This window comes from Electrophorus electricus, chromosome 2 (assembly GCF_041902795.1).
Source record: "Electrophorus electricus isolate QZ-2024a chromosome 2, ASM4190279v1, whole genome shotgun sequence".
Classification (NCBI taxonomy): Eukaryota; Metazoa; Chordata; class Actinopteri; order Gymnotiformes; family Gymnotidae; genus Electrophorus; species Electrophorus electricus.
This window is the reverse complement of record NC_137498.1, coordinates 2,263,847-2,279,038: the sequence shown is the minus strand read 5'-3', so window position 1 is coordinate 2,279,038 and position 15,192 is coordinate 2,263,847. Positions and strand designations below refer to the sequence as shown.

General features: G+C 41.8%; 2 protein-coding genes across 2 annotated transcripts; both read right to left on the bottom strand.

Annotated features, from left to right (window-relative positions):
• Positions 1-977: 977 nt before the first annotated feature.
• Positions 978-2,261, bottom strand: LOC113590431 (trace amine-associated receptor 13c-like). Its single transcript, XM_035529057.2, has one exon. It carries the CDS (start codon positions 2,218-2,220, stop codon positions 1,231-1,233), a length of 990 nt encoding a protein of 329 aa, XP_035384950.1. The 5' UTR covers positions 2,221-2,261; the 3' UTR covers positions 978-1,230.
• Positions 2,262-10,214: 7,953 nt separating this feature from the next.
• Positions 10,215-11,496, bottom strand: LOC113590422 (trace amine-associated receptor 13c-like). Its single transcript, XM_027030553.3, has one exon. It carries the CDS (start codon positions 11,457-11,459, stop codon positions 10,470-10,472), a length of 990 nt encoding a protein of 329 aa, XP_026886354.2. The 5' UTR covers positions 11,460-11,496; the 3' UTR covers positions 10,215-10,469.
• Between the last annotated feature and the right edge of the window lie 3,696 nt (positions 11,497-15,192).

The following is a 15,192-nucleotide window of genomic DNA, read 5'->3' as shown; positions in this document are numbered from 1 at the left end:
AATGGGGATGTAGATAGAAAGATTGTCTAGCACAGTGGAGTTGGAATTGAGAGCAGTGAGTTCAGAAAGCAGCTCACTGACACAGGCTTATTGACACTGGTTCATTGACACAGGCTCACTGACACAACTCATTAACACAAGCTCACTGACATAGTCACTGACACCGGCTCACTGACAAAGGCTCACTGACACAGCTCAATCACAGAGTTCATTGCTTCAGGCCCACTGACACTGCTCATTGACACAGGCTCTTCTGTGTGGTTGATAGGACCAAATGTGCTCCCTCACATTGAATGGCTGGGGAGTGACGATGGTGCAGTTTATATCTGTCCATCACATACAGTGCTGCATGCTTCAGTTACTTTGTTGGGGACTGTGTGGGTCACTGGGATGGCTGACCCACGAGGGGCGGCTATGCAGTGGTGGGCCACTGGCCAGAGAGACAGAGAGAGGACAGGGAGGCCACAGAGAAGAATCCCTGGATATCATGTGGCTCACTGCAGCATCTAAACTACTTTAAAATGCATGATTTATCTTTTTGCTTAAAAGTGGTTGATTTGTATAAGTGGTCTGTCTCCTGTAGTTTAATAGCATTCTTAGGGTGTTCATGTGTGTGTTCATTTTACTGATTCCCTCCACATTTCCCCTCTACTTAATTCCTTTTCTGTTTGTGATGTAACTGTGCTGATTCTGCTCCCACAAATAAAGTGTCCTGATATCTTCTGACTAATAATAATAATACAAATCTTCTTTGTATTATTATTATTACAAGCATTAATAGTAGTAGTTTTCGTATTGTCACATTTCTCAATTCCATGGAAGAATTGTTACTGTAAACAAAATATTTGGAGTCATGTTTACAATGTGCTTTTGGAAGTTGTAACTAGTGCTCAGTTACATTTCTACCCAGTTTTGCTAACACACAAAGAACTCAGCACTAACTGGAACAATACAGAAATACCTCTTTTAATTGAACTCAGATGTGCTTCTGCAATGTGTTTATTTTTTAAACTACTTCATGTAATAATATAACATAGTTGAAGATGCTTTAAGTCAAGCACTGGCTAGTCTATATGTGATTAGCATTATATAATGGGACATATTTCTAGTACAGTCATATATTTCGAGAACAGCTTTAGTAGCTGAGTAGAACTGGTCTAAATATATTCATTAAAATGAGCCCTCCAAAACCTCAAGTACTGTGACATTTTTACAAAACAATTTCATCCATCAAAGAATATTTATCAATCTTGAATCAGTGCAGAATATCTGAAAAGTTAAAATTAATTTAACAGATCTCCTAAACCATGGATAAAACAAAGCATAAATCACTGGGTTCATTGCAGAATTAAGGTAAACCAGAAGAAAAATCTTCTGAAATGATTCTACTTCAATTTCTATTACATTACCTAATACACTATAAACAGCACATGGAAGCAAACAGGCCACAAACACAGACACTAAAATACCAAGAACCTTTGCTGCTTTTCTCTCAGATTTCATTGAGTCTGACATGTTCTTTGAGGTCTGAGTCCTGGTGTAACTATTAAGATCTCTAATAGCTGTAGCATGTTTCTTGGCAATAAAAAAAACTAGACCATAGAATATGATTATTACAGAAAGTGGAAAAACAAAACTCAATAGAAGATCAACTAGAGACCAGATCTCATTCAGCACAAAAACACAGTTTCTGGAACATATTGCCCCACTCAAAAACTTTAAATTGGGGTACTGTATTGATATATTATATGATAGCCACACACCCCAGTCACATAAAATCACAATGCACATTATACTCACTGAAACTGTTTTGGTGTACAGGAAAGGGTTAGAGAGAGCAAAATACCGATCAACAGCAATGAGAGCAACATTATATATAGATACACTTGTGAGAACATAAGCAGTTAACAAATTAAATGCACAGAAAATTCTTGTAAAAATCCAACATGAATCAATCAGTTGAAGTAATGCTGGTGGCATCACAAGAGCTCCAATGAGAAAATCCGACACAGCCAGAGAGAGGATGAGCATGTTAGTGGGTGTGTGGAGCTGTTTGAAGTGACACACAGAGATGATGATGAGCAGATTCCCACAAACAGTCACCAAGACAAAACTTGTTAAAGACATACACAATAACACATAAACTGCAGTAGACAGAGATCTCTCTGGACAGGTATAATAGAAACAGTCATCAGTTTGGTTTACTGCAGTAAAATTCATCGAGATGTTAAATAAATAATTTGAATGACATTTGAGGCCACAGGAAGTCCAGCTTCATAAGTAAGTTGTAGGTTGAGTTGCCAAAAGCTCTAATATTTATATGGTTTAGAAGCTGCTCACACCCACTAGCATGATGTAATGTACAATTCTATGGTAACAAAAGATCAACTCTGACTGCAGTCAGATTTTCCTATTTTCTTTTATTAATATATTATATCTATTTTATGCTCCAATTCCTAATTTTTTCAGTCTGTCCATAAAAATATCAGTATGGCGTAAAAATATCACAAAACTAGGAAGGACACAAAACCCTCTTGATCCTCATGATCATTAAAGAAACATCTGAATCTTGATTTACAAATGTCTAGAAGACTTAGGGGGCATTATCTAGCCCACTTTTATCTAGGATATTTTTCTAGGCCCAAGGTGCAGGTCCTATGATGGGCAAGGCCAGCAAGATATAGAATGACGCTCACCTTTGTTGGTACCCTTCTTGTTAATGGTTAACATATAGAATGACTCTCACCTTTGTAGCCTTCTTGTTAATGGTTAACATATAGAATGACTCTCATCTTGGCTTTCAGCTAGGATGGGTGCTATTTCTGTAAGGTATGAACATACATTAATGCCTTAAGGTCTAATAAGTAAAAATGTTTGAGACCTACACAATAAAGTGCCCAGGGCTTATGAAGTGCATAGGCCTAATTAAAAAACAGAACTAGTTACCCTGAGGATTGCAAACAATGACATGGAAAATATTTTAATAAATAATGGCATTTTATACCAAATTTGGTAAGAACCGAGGAGAGGCCAATAAAGGTAAACAGATAAGAAGTAAGGTTAGCATTGGATGAGTGGTATATTTGGAGATAAGGACATGGAAAAAATGACACCAGACATGAGGTCATTATTTGTGTTTGAGGCAGCTCCTTTGTAGTTTACCATGTTGGTCACTATAATGATCACCTGTTTTCCCTACCACACAGGATGTTGAGTTTCATTGTTTCAAGAGCAGCATGGTGGCTTGGTGGTTAGCATGTTCGTCTCGCAAGTCTTGGGTTTGAGTCCCTATCTGGGTGGAGTTTCCATGTTTTCCTCTAGGGTTTCTGGTTCTAGTCCAAATACATGATTGACTGGATACTCTAAATTGTCCTGTATGAATCTGACCTGTATATGCAAATAATTGTATGCTGTGTGATTGTTTGCACAACATAAGACATTACCAAATATGCCTGGTGGAAATGGTCTTGTTCATAGTCTGTAGGTGTAGTGCAAGATTTGATATTCTTAACTACTCAAGAGCAGCTGGTATCAGTGGGAGCTGGCAGCAATATTTCACAGTCAATGGAAGGAAACAGACCTCTGTGTTTCTGTTTTTCCACAGATGCAGCCTGCAAGAACTGCAGAAGTTGGCAGTCAGAAAAAGCCTCACCTGTACCTTTATTGTCTATATTCTACAACTGCCCTTGCTTCTGACTGACAGAGGGTACACTCATGGGTGGATAATTAATTTCATGGTTGGTGGGACATTAAGGAGAAAAAATTCTCAAGAGCAGTTCCTGAAGGGAACGTGAAAGGTGCTGCCAAAAGTATTGTACTGCATGAAGGAAACCCTTGTTACTACTATCTATTGTGAGAATAATAATAAGAATACACATTTTTCTTTTTTTAAAATACAACAATCATAATATATCTTCTCTGCTTTAATATTACTTAAGGTATAACAATCTATTTCTATGTTTCATAATGTGTATCGAGTTAGAGAGCTGAACTGAGCCATGCATGTGTGCAGGTACATAAACATAGATTATAGATATGAATGGATGGTACGTTTCCATTGACTCCCACTATAAATATGAATGGTGGTATATCTCCATTGACTCCCACTATAGATATGAATGGATTGTATGTCTCTGTTGACTTCCATTGTGAATTTTTGAAACCACCATGTTCGCTGAAATGAGACATACCATCTTGTTTGCACTAACACAGTAGATGAACCCTTTTCTGAACTGAAACTTTTCATATCTTTTTATTTCTTCAATAGTTTTATTGAGCACTAAAACATCAAACAAGCGCAATTCTTGATAAAGCAGGTGATGACCAACGTGTGCCAAGAAAACACTCCCCACACCATTAGTCACCTCCACCATTCTGATCCCTAACTGGTCTGTGAGGGACTTGCTATACTGCTGAAGGCTCTAATTAACCTCATACAAGAAATGGAAATCACTGCAGCTCACACTGCATCAAGTGTCAAGGGTATTGAACAAATGCCAGGTTACATTTATCTGACACTTTTACCCAAAGCAGCTTATAAATGAGTACAACTTGAGGGTTAAGGGTGTTGCTTCAGTGCCTAACAGTGGGGGGGCTTGAACCAGCAACCTTCTAATTATAAGTCAAGTACCTTAACCATCAAGTTACCACTGTACACTGGCATCCTTGATGGTGTAACCAAGGAAATTCACATGACGGAGTACTAATTGTGGCCAGAATCTGTGCTGAACCCTTTTCACCCTTCTTGAACCTGATGAGCTTCAAGTACCTAGCCCCCATATCTGCACCAGGGCAGTTGGACCTATGGCCAGGTGATGGGGCTACTTCACAATAAGGGCATTAAAGTCCAGATTATCTGCATGGCCTCAGCCTGCTCTCCATCTGTAACAAAAAGAAATTTTAATTCAAATGTATTTATTTAGCATGTTTTACAACTGATGTTATCATAAAGCAGCTTTACAAATGTCCAAGTCCAAGCACCCAGTGAGCAAGCCAAGGTTGACTGTAGCAAGGAAAAACTCCCTAGAATATGAGGAAGAAATGATATGGTTGATATAAATTGATATGGTTTAGAAGCTGTTCACACCCACTAGCATGATGTAATGATGTGCAAAGCTTTGGTAACAAAGGTCAACTCTGACTAAAATCAGAAGTCGCTATTTTCGTATTCATATATTCCTTTATTTATATATTATAATATGTTTTGGTATGCAATTCCTAATTATTATTTTCAGTCTATCCCTGTATGACATTAAAGTATTTCAAAACTAGGAAGTCCACAAATCCACTTGATTCTCATAATCATTAAAAGGAACATCTGAATCTACAAAGGCCTGCACAACTTAAACAGCATTATCTATCCCATAAGGCATCACCAAATACCCACAGTGGATGGAGGTGGGGGAAATGGTCTTGTTTATATGCTGCAGACTGTAGGGGCATTGTAGGTCCATTTTTATGAAGTACTTTGAGCCTCCTAACTGCTCCAGAGCAGCAGCTAGCAGTGGGAGCTGGCAGAAGTATCTTCCATTCATGCCACTGACCATAGTCGATGCAAGGGAACAGATCTCTGTGTTCCTGTTTTGCCAAATATGCAGCCTGCAGAAGCTGCAGATGTTGGCGGTCAGAAAAAGCCTTACCTGCATCTTCCTTGAATATATTCTTTAACTGCCCTCTGTGACAGACACAGTGTTGTAACCAGGAAAAGGTATAGGTAGAACACAAATGCAGGAGGCGCTTTATTAAATGAGGAAAACATGAACACGTGGTCAATCGTCACAGAACCCCCCCACCGAAGCGTGCAAGGGAGCAGGGACAAGACCCAGAAACAGAGGCAGGGGATCAGGAAAGAGAGCAGGAACAAAAGGGCTGTACGAGGCAGCGACAGGGCCAATAGGAGGAGCCAGGGATGACGAGACAGGACAGGAGACACACACGGAGCACACAAAGAAGCAGAAGCTGGGCCAGGGGTAGGATTACGGTCAGGGAATGCACGAGTCTCAGGGCCAAACCATGAACAGGCAGTGGAGTAGGGACAGATCAGGGGACAGGAGCCAGATGGGGAAAAGGAGTGGGACTAGAGACCTGGTCGGAATTGGAGATGGGCATAGAGACAGGTGGAGAGAGGGGAGGAGAACGACTGGTGTCAGACACAGGTACTGGCACAGGGGCAGGGGAGAGGCAATAACAACAAGGGACATGTGGAATATGACAGATGGGCACAGGAACAAAATATATGACAGGCATAGGTTTGAGTACTGGGGCAGGCAAGAGATCACCAATACCACAAGGCAGGGTGGTAACAGGTAACAGGTAACAGGTGCCACAAGGTAACAGGATGATAATCCTCACACAAACGAGGACAAGGACAAAACCTGCACCAGGAGCAGATAAGGCAGCAGTAATGGGGGCTGGTGCAGCAGCCTCAAAGGGCAGAGGAGGTGCAAGAAGGACAAATGGTGTAGACACAGGAACCATAGAGATCCGGGAGGCCGACGGAAAGGTCTTAAAGGGTCATTGACTCGCTGCGAGGTGTGACTGAGGGAGTTCTAGATGTCTTTGGGAGCACACCTGAGCAGCTACTAGGGGTACAGTGGAGTCTTGAGGAGAAACCACAGGGAGAGGCCTGGCATGTGGCGCTGGGACTTGGAGTGGCTTCCTCCATTCTAGGAACAGTCGGGTCCAGTGGCACGATGTTCAGTGGCCGCGGCATTCAGCAGTATTGCAGGGAGGTCCAGAGGTGCAGCTAAGGCGGTCGGCAGCGGTGGGTCTGGAGGTGTGCCTGCGCCGGTCAGTGACTTGTCCGGGAGGCCCGAAGATAGAGCTGCGCTGCTCAGCGGTGCTGCAGTGTCTGGAGGTGTGGCTGTGGTGGTCAGCAACAGCGGGTCTGGAGGCACAGCTGCGCTGGGCAGTGGCGGATCTGGGAGGCCCGAAGATGGGCTTGCCATGCTCAGCGGTGCTGCAGGGTCTGGAGGCGTGGCTATAGCGGTCAGTGGCGCTGCACGGAGATCCAGGAGTATACCTACAGGCACAGACCTGACACAGGGAACAAGAACAGATTGAGAGGCCTCTTGGGTGGCAAGGATAGGCCAGAGGGCCACCACTAGGCTGGGAACAGGCTCATGATGAGCGGCGTCTCTCGTGCTGGGGACCGGGACTTGCTCGGGACTGGTGGCATCTCCCGCGCCAGGGTAGCTGGATCGGGCCAGGTAGTGGCGTCTCTCGCACTGGAGAGCGGATCAGGCTCGGCAGCATCACCCACGCAGGAGGCAGGGGCTGGATCCTGCTGGGTGGCTTCTTTCGTGCCGGGGGCTGGATCCAGCCAGACGGCATCGTCCGTGCCGGAGGCTGGATCCAGCCAGCCATCATCATCTGCGCCGGGAACAGGAACTGGATCAGGGTGGGTGGTGTCTCCCACGCCGGGAACAGGCTCATGACGAGCGATGTCTCGCGTGCCGGGGGCTGGGGGCAGGACGGGCGGCATCTCTCGCCGGGTGCAGAGACTGGCCGGGCGGCGTCTTTCTCGCCGGAGAAGGTGGGAACTGGCTGGGTGGTTTCTTTCATGCCAGAAACAGGGACTGATAGGGAGTCTGGGAGGGCAACAGCCACAGCAGGCTGTCTAGGAGGAGTAAATCATGTGGAAAGCAACCGGAGGAAACCCTCCACCGTCACAGTCTCCTGAGCCTTGTGCTGGAGGATTATTTCGGCCCATTGGAGCACCTTACTCCGGAGAAATGTTTTCAAAAACATTACCTTCTCAAACTCCAGGGGATCAGGGCAGGTCAGGTGCTGAAGGTAGTTATAGCATTGCATGACATATGTTCCCATTGACTTACCCTCCCCATTACACTCACTGGATGTTGCCAGAAGTGAGGGTAGAGCCAAGGGTTTCCCCTCCCAAAGTGTAATGAGCAGGGCCCTGATCTAATCCCTGTCCCTGTCTGGGAGCAAACTATTGTGTGGGGGAGGCTGGGCTGACACGGACTGAACACAACATGACACGGAGAGTTCCTCCTTCTGCATATCTGTTTTAAGGTTGCTTATTCTGTAATGATCCAACCAGGAACAGGCAGAGGTAGAACGCAAATGCAGGAGGCAGTTTATTAAATAAGGAAAACACGAACGGTAAAACAAACAGAGGCAAAGGGGTAACACTGAGGGTAAAATAACACACGACTGGAGTAAACCAAAAAGCAATGACGACGACAACAACAACAACAACAGTAAAACAAGCATAAGGCAAACCTGCCAGAAGGACATAACTTACCACATTAACCAACAGACTAGAAGATAAAAACACAGGGCTTAAATTACCAAGACAATCGGACACTAAACAGACTCAGGTGAACATGGGAACAGGGAGAACTCAAACACGGACTGCAATCAAGGAACAGTCGAGGGGCGGAGAAAATGAAACTAAGGAGCAGAACAGGGAGGTAAAGGAAAAACAAAGACACGACAGGGAAACCATAAAACATTGACACCAGGAGGGTGGTCAATCGTCACAAGTGTATACACATGGTCGGATATCTTATTTCACTGGTGGGAGAACAATAAACAGAAAACATTTTCAAGTTCAGCTCCTGACAACAAATGTTTGTTATACCATTATTTCTACTATAGGCCTACATTAGGGAATAATTTTTCTACTTTTATATTACACGAATCAGAATATATTTTCTCTGCTTTTATATTACATACTTATATGGTGTACCGATTTATTTCAATGTTTCATAATGTTACTCAAAAAAGAATGAAGAACTGAGCTATGCATGTGTTTATGTACAGACTGTAGATTTGAATGAAAGGTATGTCTATGTTGACTTCCACTGTGATTTTTTTTCTCATCACTTCACATATTTAGCTCACTAAAAATCATCTATTATTTTTCTTTTAGCTAATTATCGCCTTGGAACGCTCACCTCCCAGGAGTCATGTGCTTTGGCCTGCCACATGCAGTGCAAGGATCCTCATATGTGGCCATGCCTGCACACACCTGTACCTCGTCCTGTCTATGTTTATTTAAACCCACGTCAGTGTGTGCAGTGTCATTGGTCATTGTTGGTGTAGCGTGTTGATGTTAAATGTTAGCATCATCATTGTTACATGTATTCATGTTTATCATCATTGTTGTTTAATGTTAACGGTTTTGTGTTTATGTCTATTTCTTGTGTTGTATGTGAGTGCTGCTGTATTTATGTAAAAATAAATGTTCATCCACGTCGCTGGAGTCTGTGTGTTCTGCCCACCACACGTTACAATTATAGGATACTGTACACATTATTACACATAATAGAAAATAGAACAAAGGAACAATCAGAAGACTAACAGGCTAACAGGGCAAGAATGATAACTAGGCAACTAAGGAATGGCTACCAGGAGAACAACAATGAAGCACAGAACTGGGCTACTTATGCTACACCATCGATAACCAAAACAAAAACAGGAAACTCAGGTAACAGGAAAGCAGAGCTAAATGGACTACTAGAGGGTTATAGACAAACACAAGCTGAGAAGAAAAGACGAGATAATACTTGTGTATTATAAGAGTGGAAGTGAAATCTACATGGAAGTGATGCGACAGGAGAATACCTGACAAGGAATAAGAACAGAAAAATACTGGCAAACATGAAAAGGGAAAGCAACTTAAACGAGAGTGCAAGGAGAACATACAACATAACGAGCAGAGAATGACCATCAAACACGAGATGAGGGAACAGTATCATATCTAATAAATTAACCCTACAGGATGTAAATTGGAACATATGAGTATCCATGGCACCTGAGATGGGTTGAGGCTCAATTTATGATTTATGTTTAAAAGTGGTTGATTTGTATAAGTGGTGTTTAATTAACGTGGTCTGTCTCCTGTAGTTTAATAGCATTCTTAGGGTGTTCATGTGTGTGCTCATTTTACTGATCCCCTCCACATTTCCCCTCTACTTAATTCCTTTTCTGTTTGTGATGTGACTGTGCTCATTCTGCAGCTGCAAATTAAACATTGCGACTCTCCTTTCATTGTGCCAGTACTACAGTAAAAAAATATATTCTTCACTCTTCCTATTAATATTATTACTAGTAATACTATTTAAATTATTAGTCACATTTTGCAATTATTTGAAGAATATTTGTTACAATGTTTAAAATATTATTCATGAGTAATACAGGAATAAATTTAACTCAGATGCACTTCTTCCATAGGTGTAGCCAATCACTGTTTATTTTAAACACCCAACATTGTAGCACAGCTGAAGAGGCTTTAAAAAGAACACTTCTGTATAAATGACCTAATGGACATTCATATATGACCAGTATTATATAATGGATATATTATATCTGTTATTTCTAGTACAATTTGATATTTCAGGTACACGGCGAATATATGAGTAGAACAGGCATAAATGTACTTATTAAAATAAGCCCTCAAAAACATCAAGTACTGTGACAATTCATTCAAACAATCTCATTAATCAAAGAATATGTATCAATGAAGAATCAGTGGACAATATCCGAAGAGTTAAAATTACTTTAACAGATTTCCTAAACCATGGGTAAAACAAAGCATAAATCACTGGATTGATGGCTGAATTAAGGTAAAGCAACAAGAAGAATTTGTGTAATGACTCTTCTTCAATTTCTACTACACTACCTAATACACTATAAAGAAAGTATGGAAGTAAACAGGCCACAAACACAGACACTAAAATGCCAAGAACTTTGGCTGCTTTTCTCTCAGATTTCATTGAGTGTGTCATGTTCTTTGAAGTCTGAGTCCTGGTGTGACTTTTAAGCTCTCTAATAGCAGTGACATGTTTCTTGGCAATAAAAAACACTAGAGTATACAAAATGATTATTACAGAAAGTGGAAAAACAAAACTCAAAAGAATATCAACTACAGACCAGACATCATTTAGCACATGAAAGCATCCTCTTGAACACACTGCCCTACCTATAGACTTGAAATTTGGGTACTGCAATGTTATATTATATGACAGCCACACACCCCAGTTACATAAAACCACAATGCACATTATGCTCACTGAAACTGTTTTAGTGTACAGGAAAGGGTTAGAGAGAGCAAAATACCGATCAACAGCAATGAGGGCAACATTATATATAGATACACTTGTGAAAAAATAACCAGTTAACAAATACAATGCACAGAAAACTCTTGTAAAAATCCAACATGATTCAATCAGTTGAAGTAATGCTGGTGGCATCACAAAAACTCCAATCAGAAAATCCGACACAGCCAGAGAGAGGATGAGCATGTTAGTGGGTGTGTGGAGCTGCTTGAAGTGACACACAGAGATGATGATAATCAGGTTTCCACACACAGTCACCAAAACAACACTTGTTAAAGACATACACAATAACACATAAACTGCAGTAGACAGAGATCTCTCTGGACAGGTATAATAGAAACAGTCATCAGTTTGGTTTACTGCAGTAAAATTCATTGAGATGTTAAATAACTAATTTGAATGACACTTAAGGCTACAGGATGTGAAGCTTCCTAAGTAAGTAGCCAACACCTCTGATATTTATAGGGTTTAGAAGCTGCTCACATGATGCACAATAGCATGATGTAATGATGTGAAAAGCTTTGGTAAAAAAAAGATCAACTCAGACTACATTCAGATTTTCCTATTCCTATTTTCCTATATTTATATAATGATATATATAGTATATATAGTAATATATTTTATTGTGCTCCAATTCCTAATTCTTTTCAGTGTATCCCCATGTGGCACAAAAATATCATAAAAATATAAAGGCCACAACCCCCCCTTGATACTCATGATCATTAAAGAAATATCTGAATTTTGATTTACAAACATCTAGAACTATGGTGGCCAGGAAGACCCATTGTGCATCAAGTTACCCATCACGCTGAAAAAAATACTGAAAAAATGCACTGCAACTACACATAACATACTCATCAAAATGACAACACATGCACTAACTTTCAGAAATGTGAAATTCATGAAAGCTATACAAACTCAGAAAACACTTTATTCAAAATGACAGCAAATGTGTTACATTTTGGAAAGCGTAAATTCAGCGTAAATTCAGAGAACACATACAACTTCAGAAATGCTAGAGATCCAGTTACAACACAAAAGTGTTGTCTCCATGGAACACATAAAGGGGATGGACAACCAAACAGCTAGTGAAAAGAAATTAAAATTCACGATTACCATGGTTTTCTCATTTCTTGCTACTGTTAGGTTGTAAAGATCACAGCCTTAAAGGACGCTAATAAAACAAACACAAATATAAACCCGACCCTGCCAGTAAATAACTAACTAGCTACATTCATAGTGTGTTACTCTTTTACAATCCAATTCAACCTAATGAGATACTGTCCAATACAGCTCAATTTCTGTCTATACCTACATTTAGAGTGTTACTGATTTCAAATCATATTTTGCATGCATATAAAACATCACACTTCAGATGGTAAGATAAAATAGTAAAAATAAGACAATTGACCAGCTGGGTATAGTAGCAGACCAGCTAACCAAACGGGTCATTGTTGCAGACCAGCTAAAATACCAAACTTGTACAAAAATGTAGCCTATGCTGTAAATTAGACTGAATGTAGCTAACAGGAGACAGAAACGTAGTCAGGTTAAATGGGATTTTTATCAATGTTTTTTAAGGCTCCATTCTGTAGAACCTAGCAACAGTAAATATGCAATAATGTGGAGCATGAATATATCAGTTTTCATTATATATCAGCTTAACCAATGTTAAAACCATGGTAACCACAAATATGATTATTTTTCATTAGGTTATCATCACGAATTCCAGCGCCCCCTGCTCATCAACTTTATCGACTTCAAAAAGGCTTTTGATAGTGTCCACAGGGGCTCCTTGTGGAAAATTTTACGAGCCTACGGCATTCCACAACGGTTTGTCAGCGTCTTCCAGAACCTATATATCAGCTCTAGCTGCTGCGTCAGGCCAGACGATGGCTACACAGACTTCTTCAACATCGAAACCGGAGTCAAGCAAGGATGTATCCTGTCGCCAGTTCTCTTTTTGCTCGCAGTCGACTACGTCATGAAAAAGGTGATGATGAGCCCAGTGACTGGAATCCCTTGGACAAATGGATCTCATCTCACTGATCTCGATTTCGCAGACGACATTGCCTTGCTAGCGAATACGAAAGCGGCTCTACAATCCATGACAACATGCCTTGAGGACGAAGCGGAAAAGGTTGGCTTGCGCATTAACACAGACAAAACCAAGGTCATGCGGGTGAATCGTCAAACAAAGGTGCAGATAACTATTGGGCAGCAAACGGTGGAGGACATCGACAAGTTCACATATCTCGGCAGCATAGTATCCAATAATGACGGTGGCTCAGAAGCGGACATTCGATGTAGGATCGGAAAGGCGGTGGGTGTGTTCCAGCATCTATGCCACATCTAGTCCTCAACAACAATCAATACAGGAATCAAAATGCGTCTGTACTCCATGATCGTCATCCCAACCGCCATTTACGCCAGTGAAACCTGGAGGAACACAAAGAGGATCGCCCAGAAACTAAACGTTTTCCATCAACGGTGCCTCCGCTGAAAATTGGGTATCTTGTATAAGGACAGAGTTACCAATGAGGAAGTTCTTCAATGGAGTGGAATGCGGAAGCTGGAAGAAATAGTCACCGAACGCAGAATGCGCCTCACTGGTCATCTCCTACGTCTTCCAGACAAATGCATGTCAAAGGCAGCTGTACACTGAACACCGACAGGAGGAAAGCGAAAGCAAGGCCGACCCAAAACCACCTGGAGATCAACCTTCATCGCTGACCTAAAAACTATTGACATATGCTCATTGGATGACGCCAGAGACGCTGCAGCTGATAGGACCCGTTGGAGAGCGCTTGTTGCCCAATGCACCAAGGTGTGTGGGAGGAACCAAAGTAAAGTAAAGTATCATCTCATAGGAGTCCATGCCCTCTGCCATGTCTTCTGGAAGCACTTCCATCGCGTTGTGGCTGTTTCAGAACTTGCAAGCATTTATTTATTTTTTAAATTTGCACCACGTTTTGGAAATGTAGCGCAGGTCTTTCCATTTTTATGAAAATGCTTTGTGTAACTTTAGCCCGATGAGTCTTCATAGCCACCATATAGAACACTTAGGGGGCATTATTTAGCCCATAAGTGTGGGATCTTTTGTGAGCTCTTTTGTGGGACCTTTTTCTAGGCACAAGGCCCAGGCTCCAGAGCATTCATTACCAGTATAATTAAAACAAGCTGTCCACAGGCAGTGGTAGCACAGTGGTTAAGGTACTTGACTAATAATCAGAACGTTTCCCGTTCAAGCCCCCTTCATGGTAGAGGGGGCAGAACGTAGTGTGCATGTTCTTGCTCATGCCTACACAGGTCGTGTGCACACTCGGTTTGAAATACCCTTGGCTTGCTCACTGGGACCTTGGACTCGGACATGTGTAAAGCTGCTTTGTGACAATGGCTGTTGTAATAAGAGCTATATAAATAAATTTGACATTGACATTTGACAGAATATCACCTTCACTTTCTGTGCATGAAGCCACTGGATCTAAAGGAGCTAAACATACAGTGAGAGAGCCTGTTGGTGTACCTCCATGAGCACTGCACATGAGGAGCACCTTCATCTGCACTGAAGATGGTGTGGACAACAGAGAATTCAGAAGGCAAAAAGTAGCAGAGGCAGTTGAGAAGAGTTGGTAAGTGCACAGCTACTGTTGTCAACCCCAGTCACACTAGTCTTGATCAGACGACTTATGAGGAACTCCACCATTTCCACAGTGTCCAATGGGTCACACTGAACTGATTGATTCAATTGGATGGATGACACTTGAAGAAGAACTGTGTGGTGATGCAAGGCATCATGTGTGAGAGGGCAGGAAGAACATGGCGAGAACTCCCAGGATGTCACGGTACGGCCCCTCCCTCCTCAAGTCTGTGTGTGCATGTCTGTACTGCCGCGCCCTCTTGTGTCGTTCACCTGATCCCTGTTGTGTGTAAATGTCGTGTGTATATAAGTCTTGTTTCGTATCTTCAAAGTTGTCGGTGTTTGATCCAAGTAGTCTGTGTTAAGACGTGTATGTTTCATAAAACGTATGTTTATGTTTGACGTGCCTCGTCCCCGCATCCTGCTTAACCCTCGTCTGTCACAGAAACACCGACCTACCAAGGATGC

Coding starts and splice junctions, on each gene's coding strand:
- LOC113590431 (XM_035529057.2), bottom strand. CDS start 2,220: ATGAATTTTACTGCAGTAAACCAAACTGATGACTGTTTCTATTATACC.
- LOC113590422 (XM_027030553.3), bottom strand. CDS start 11,459: ATGAATTTTACTGCAGTAAACCAAACTGATGACTGTTTCTATTATACC.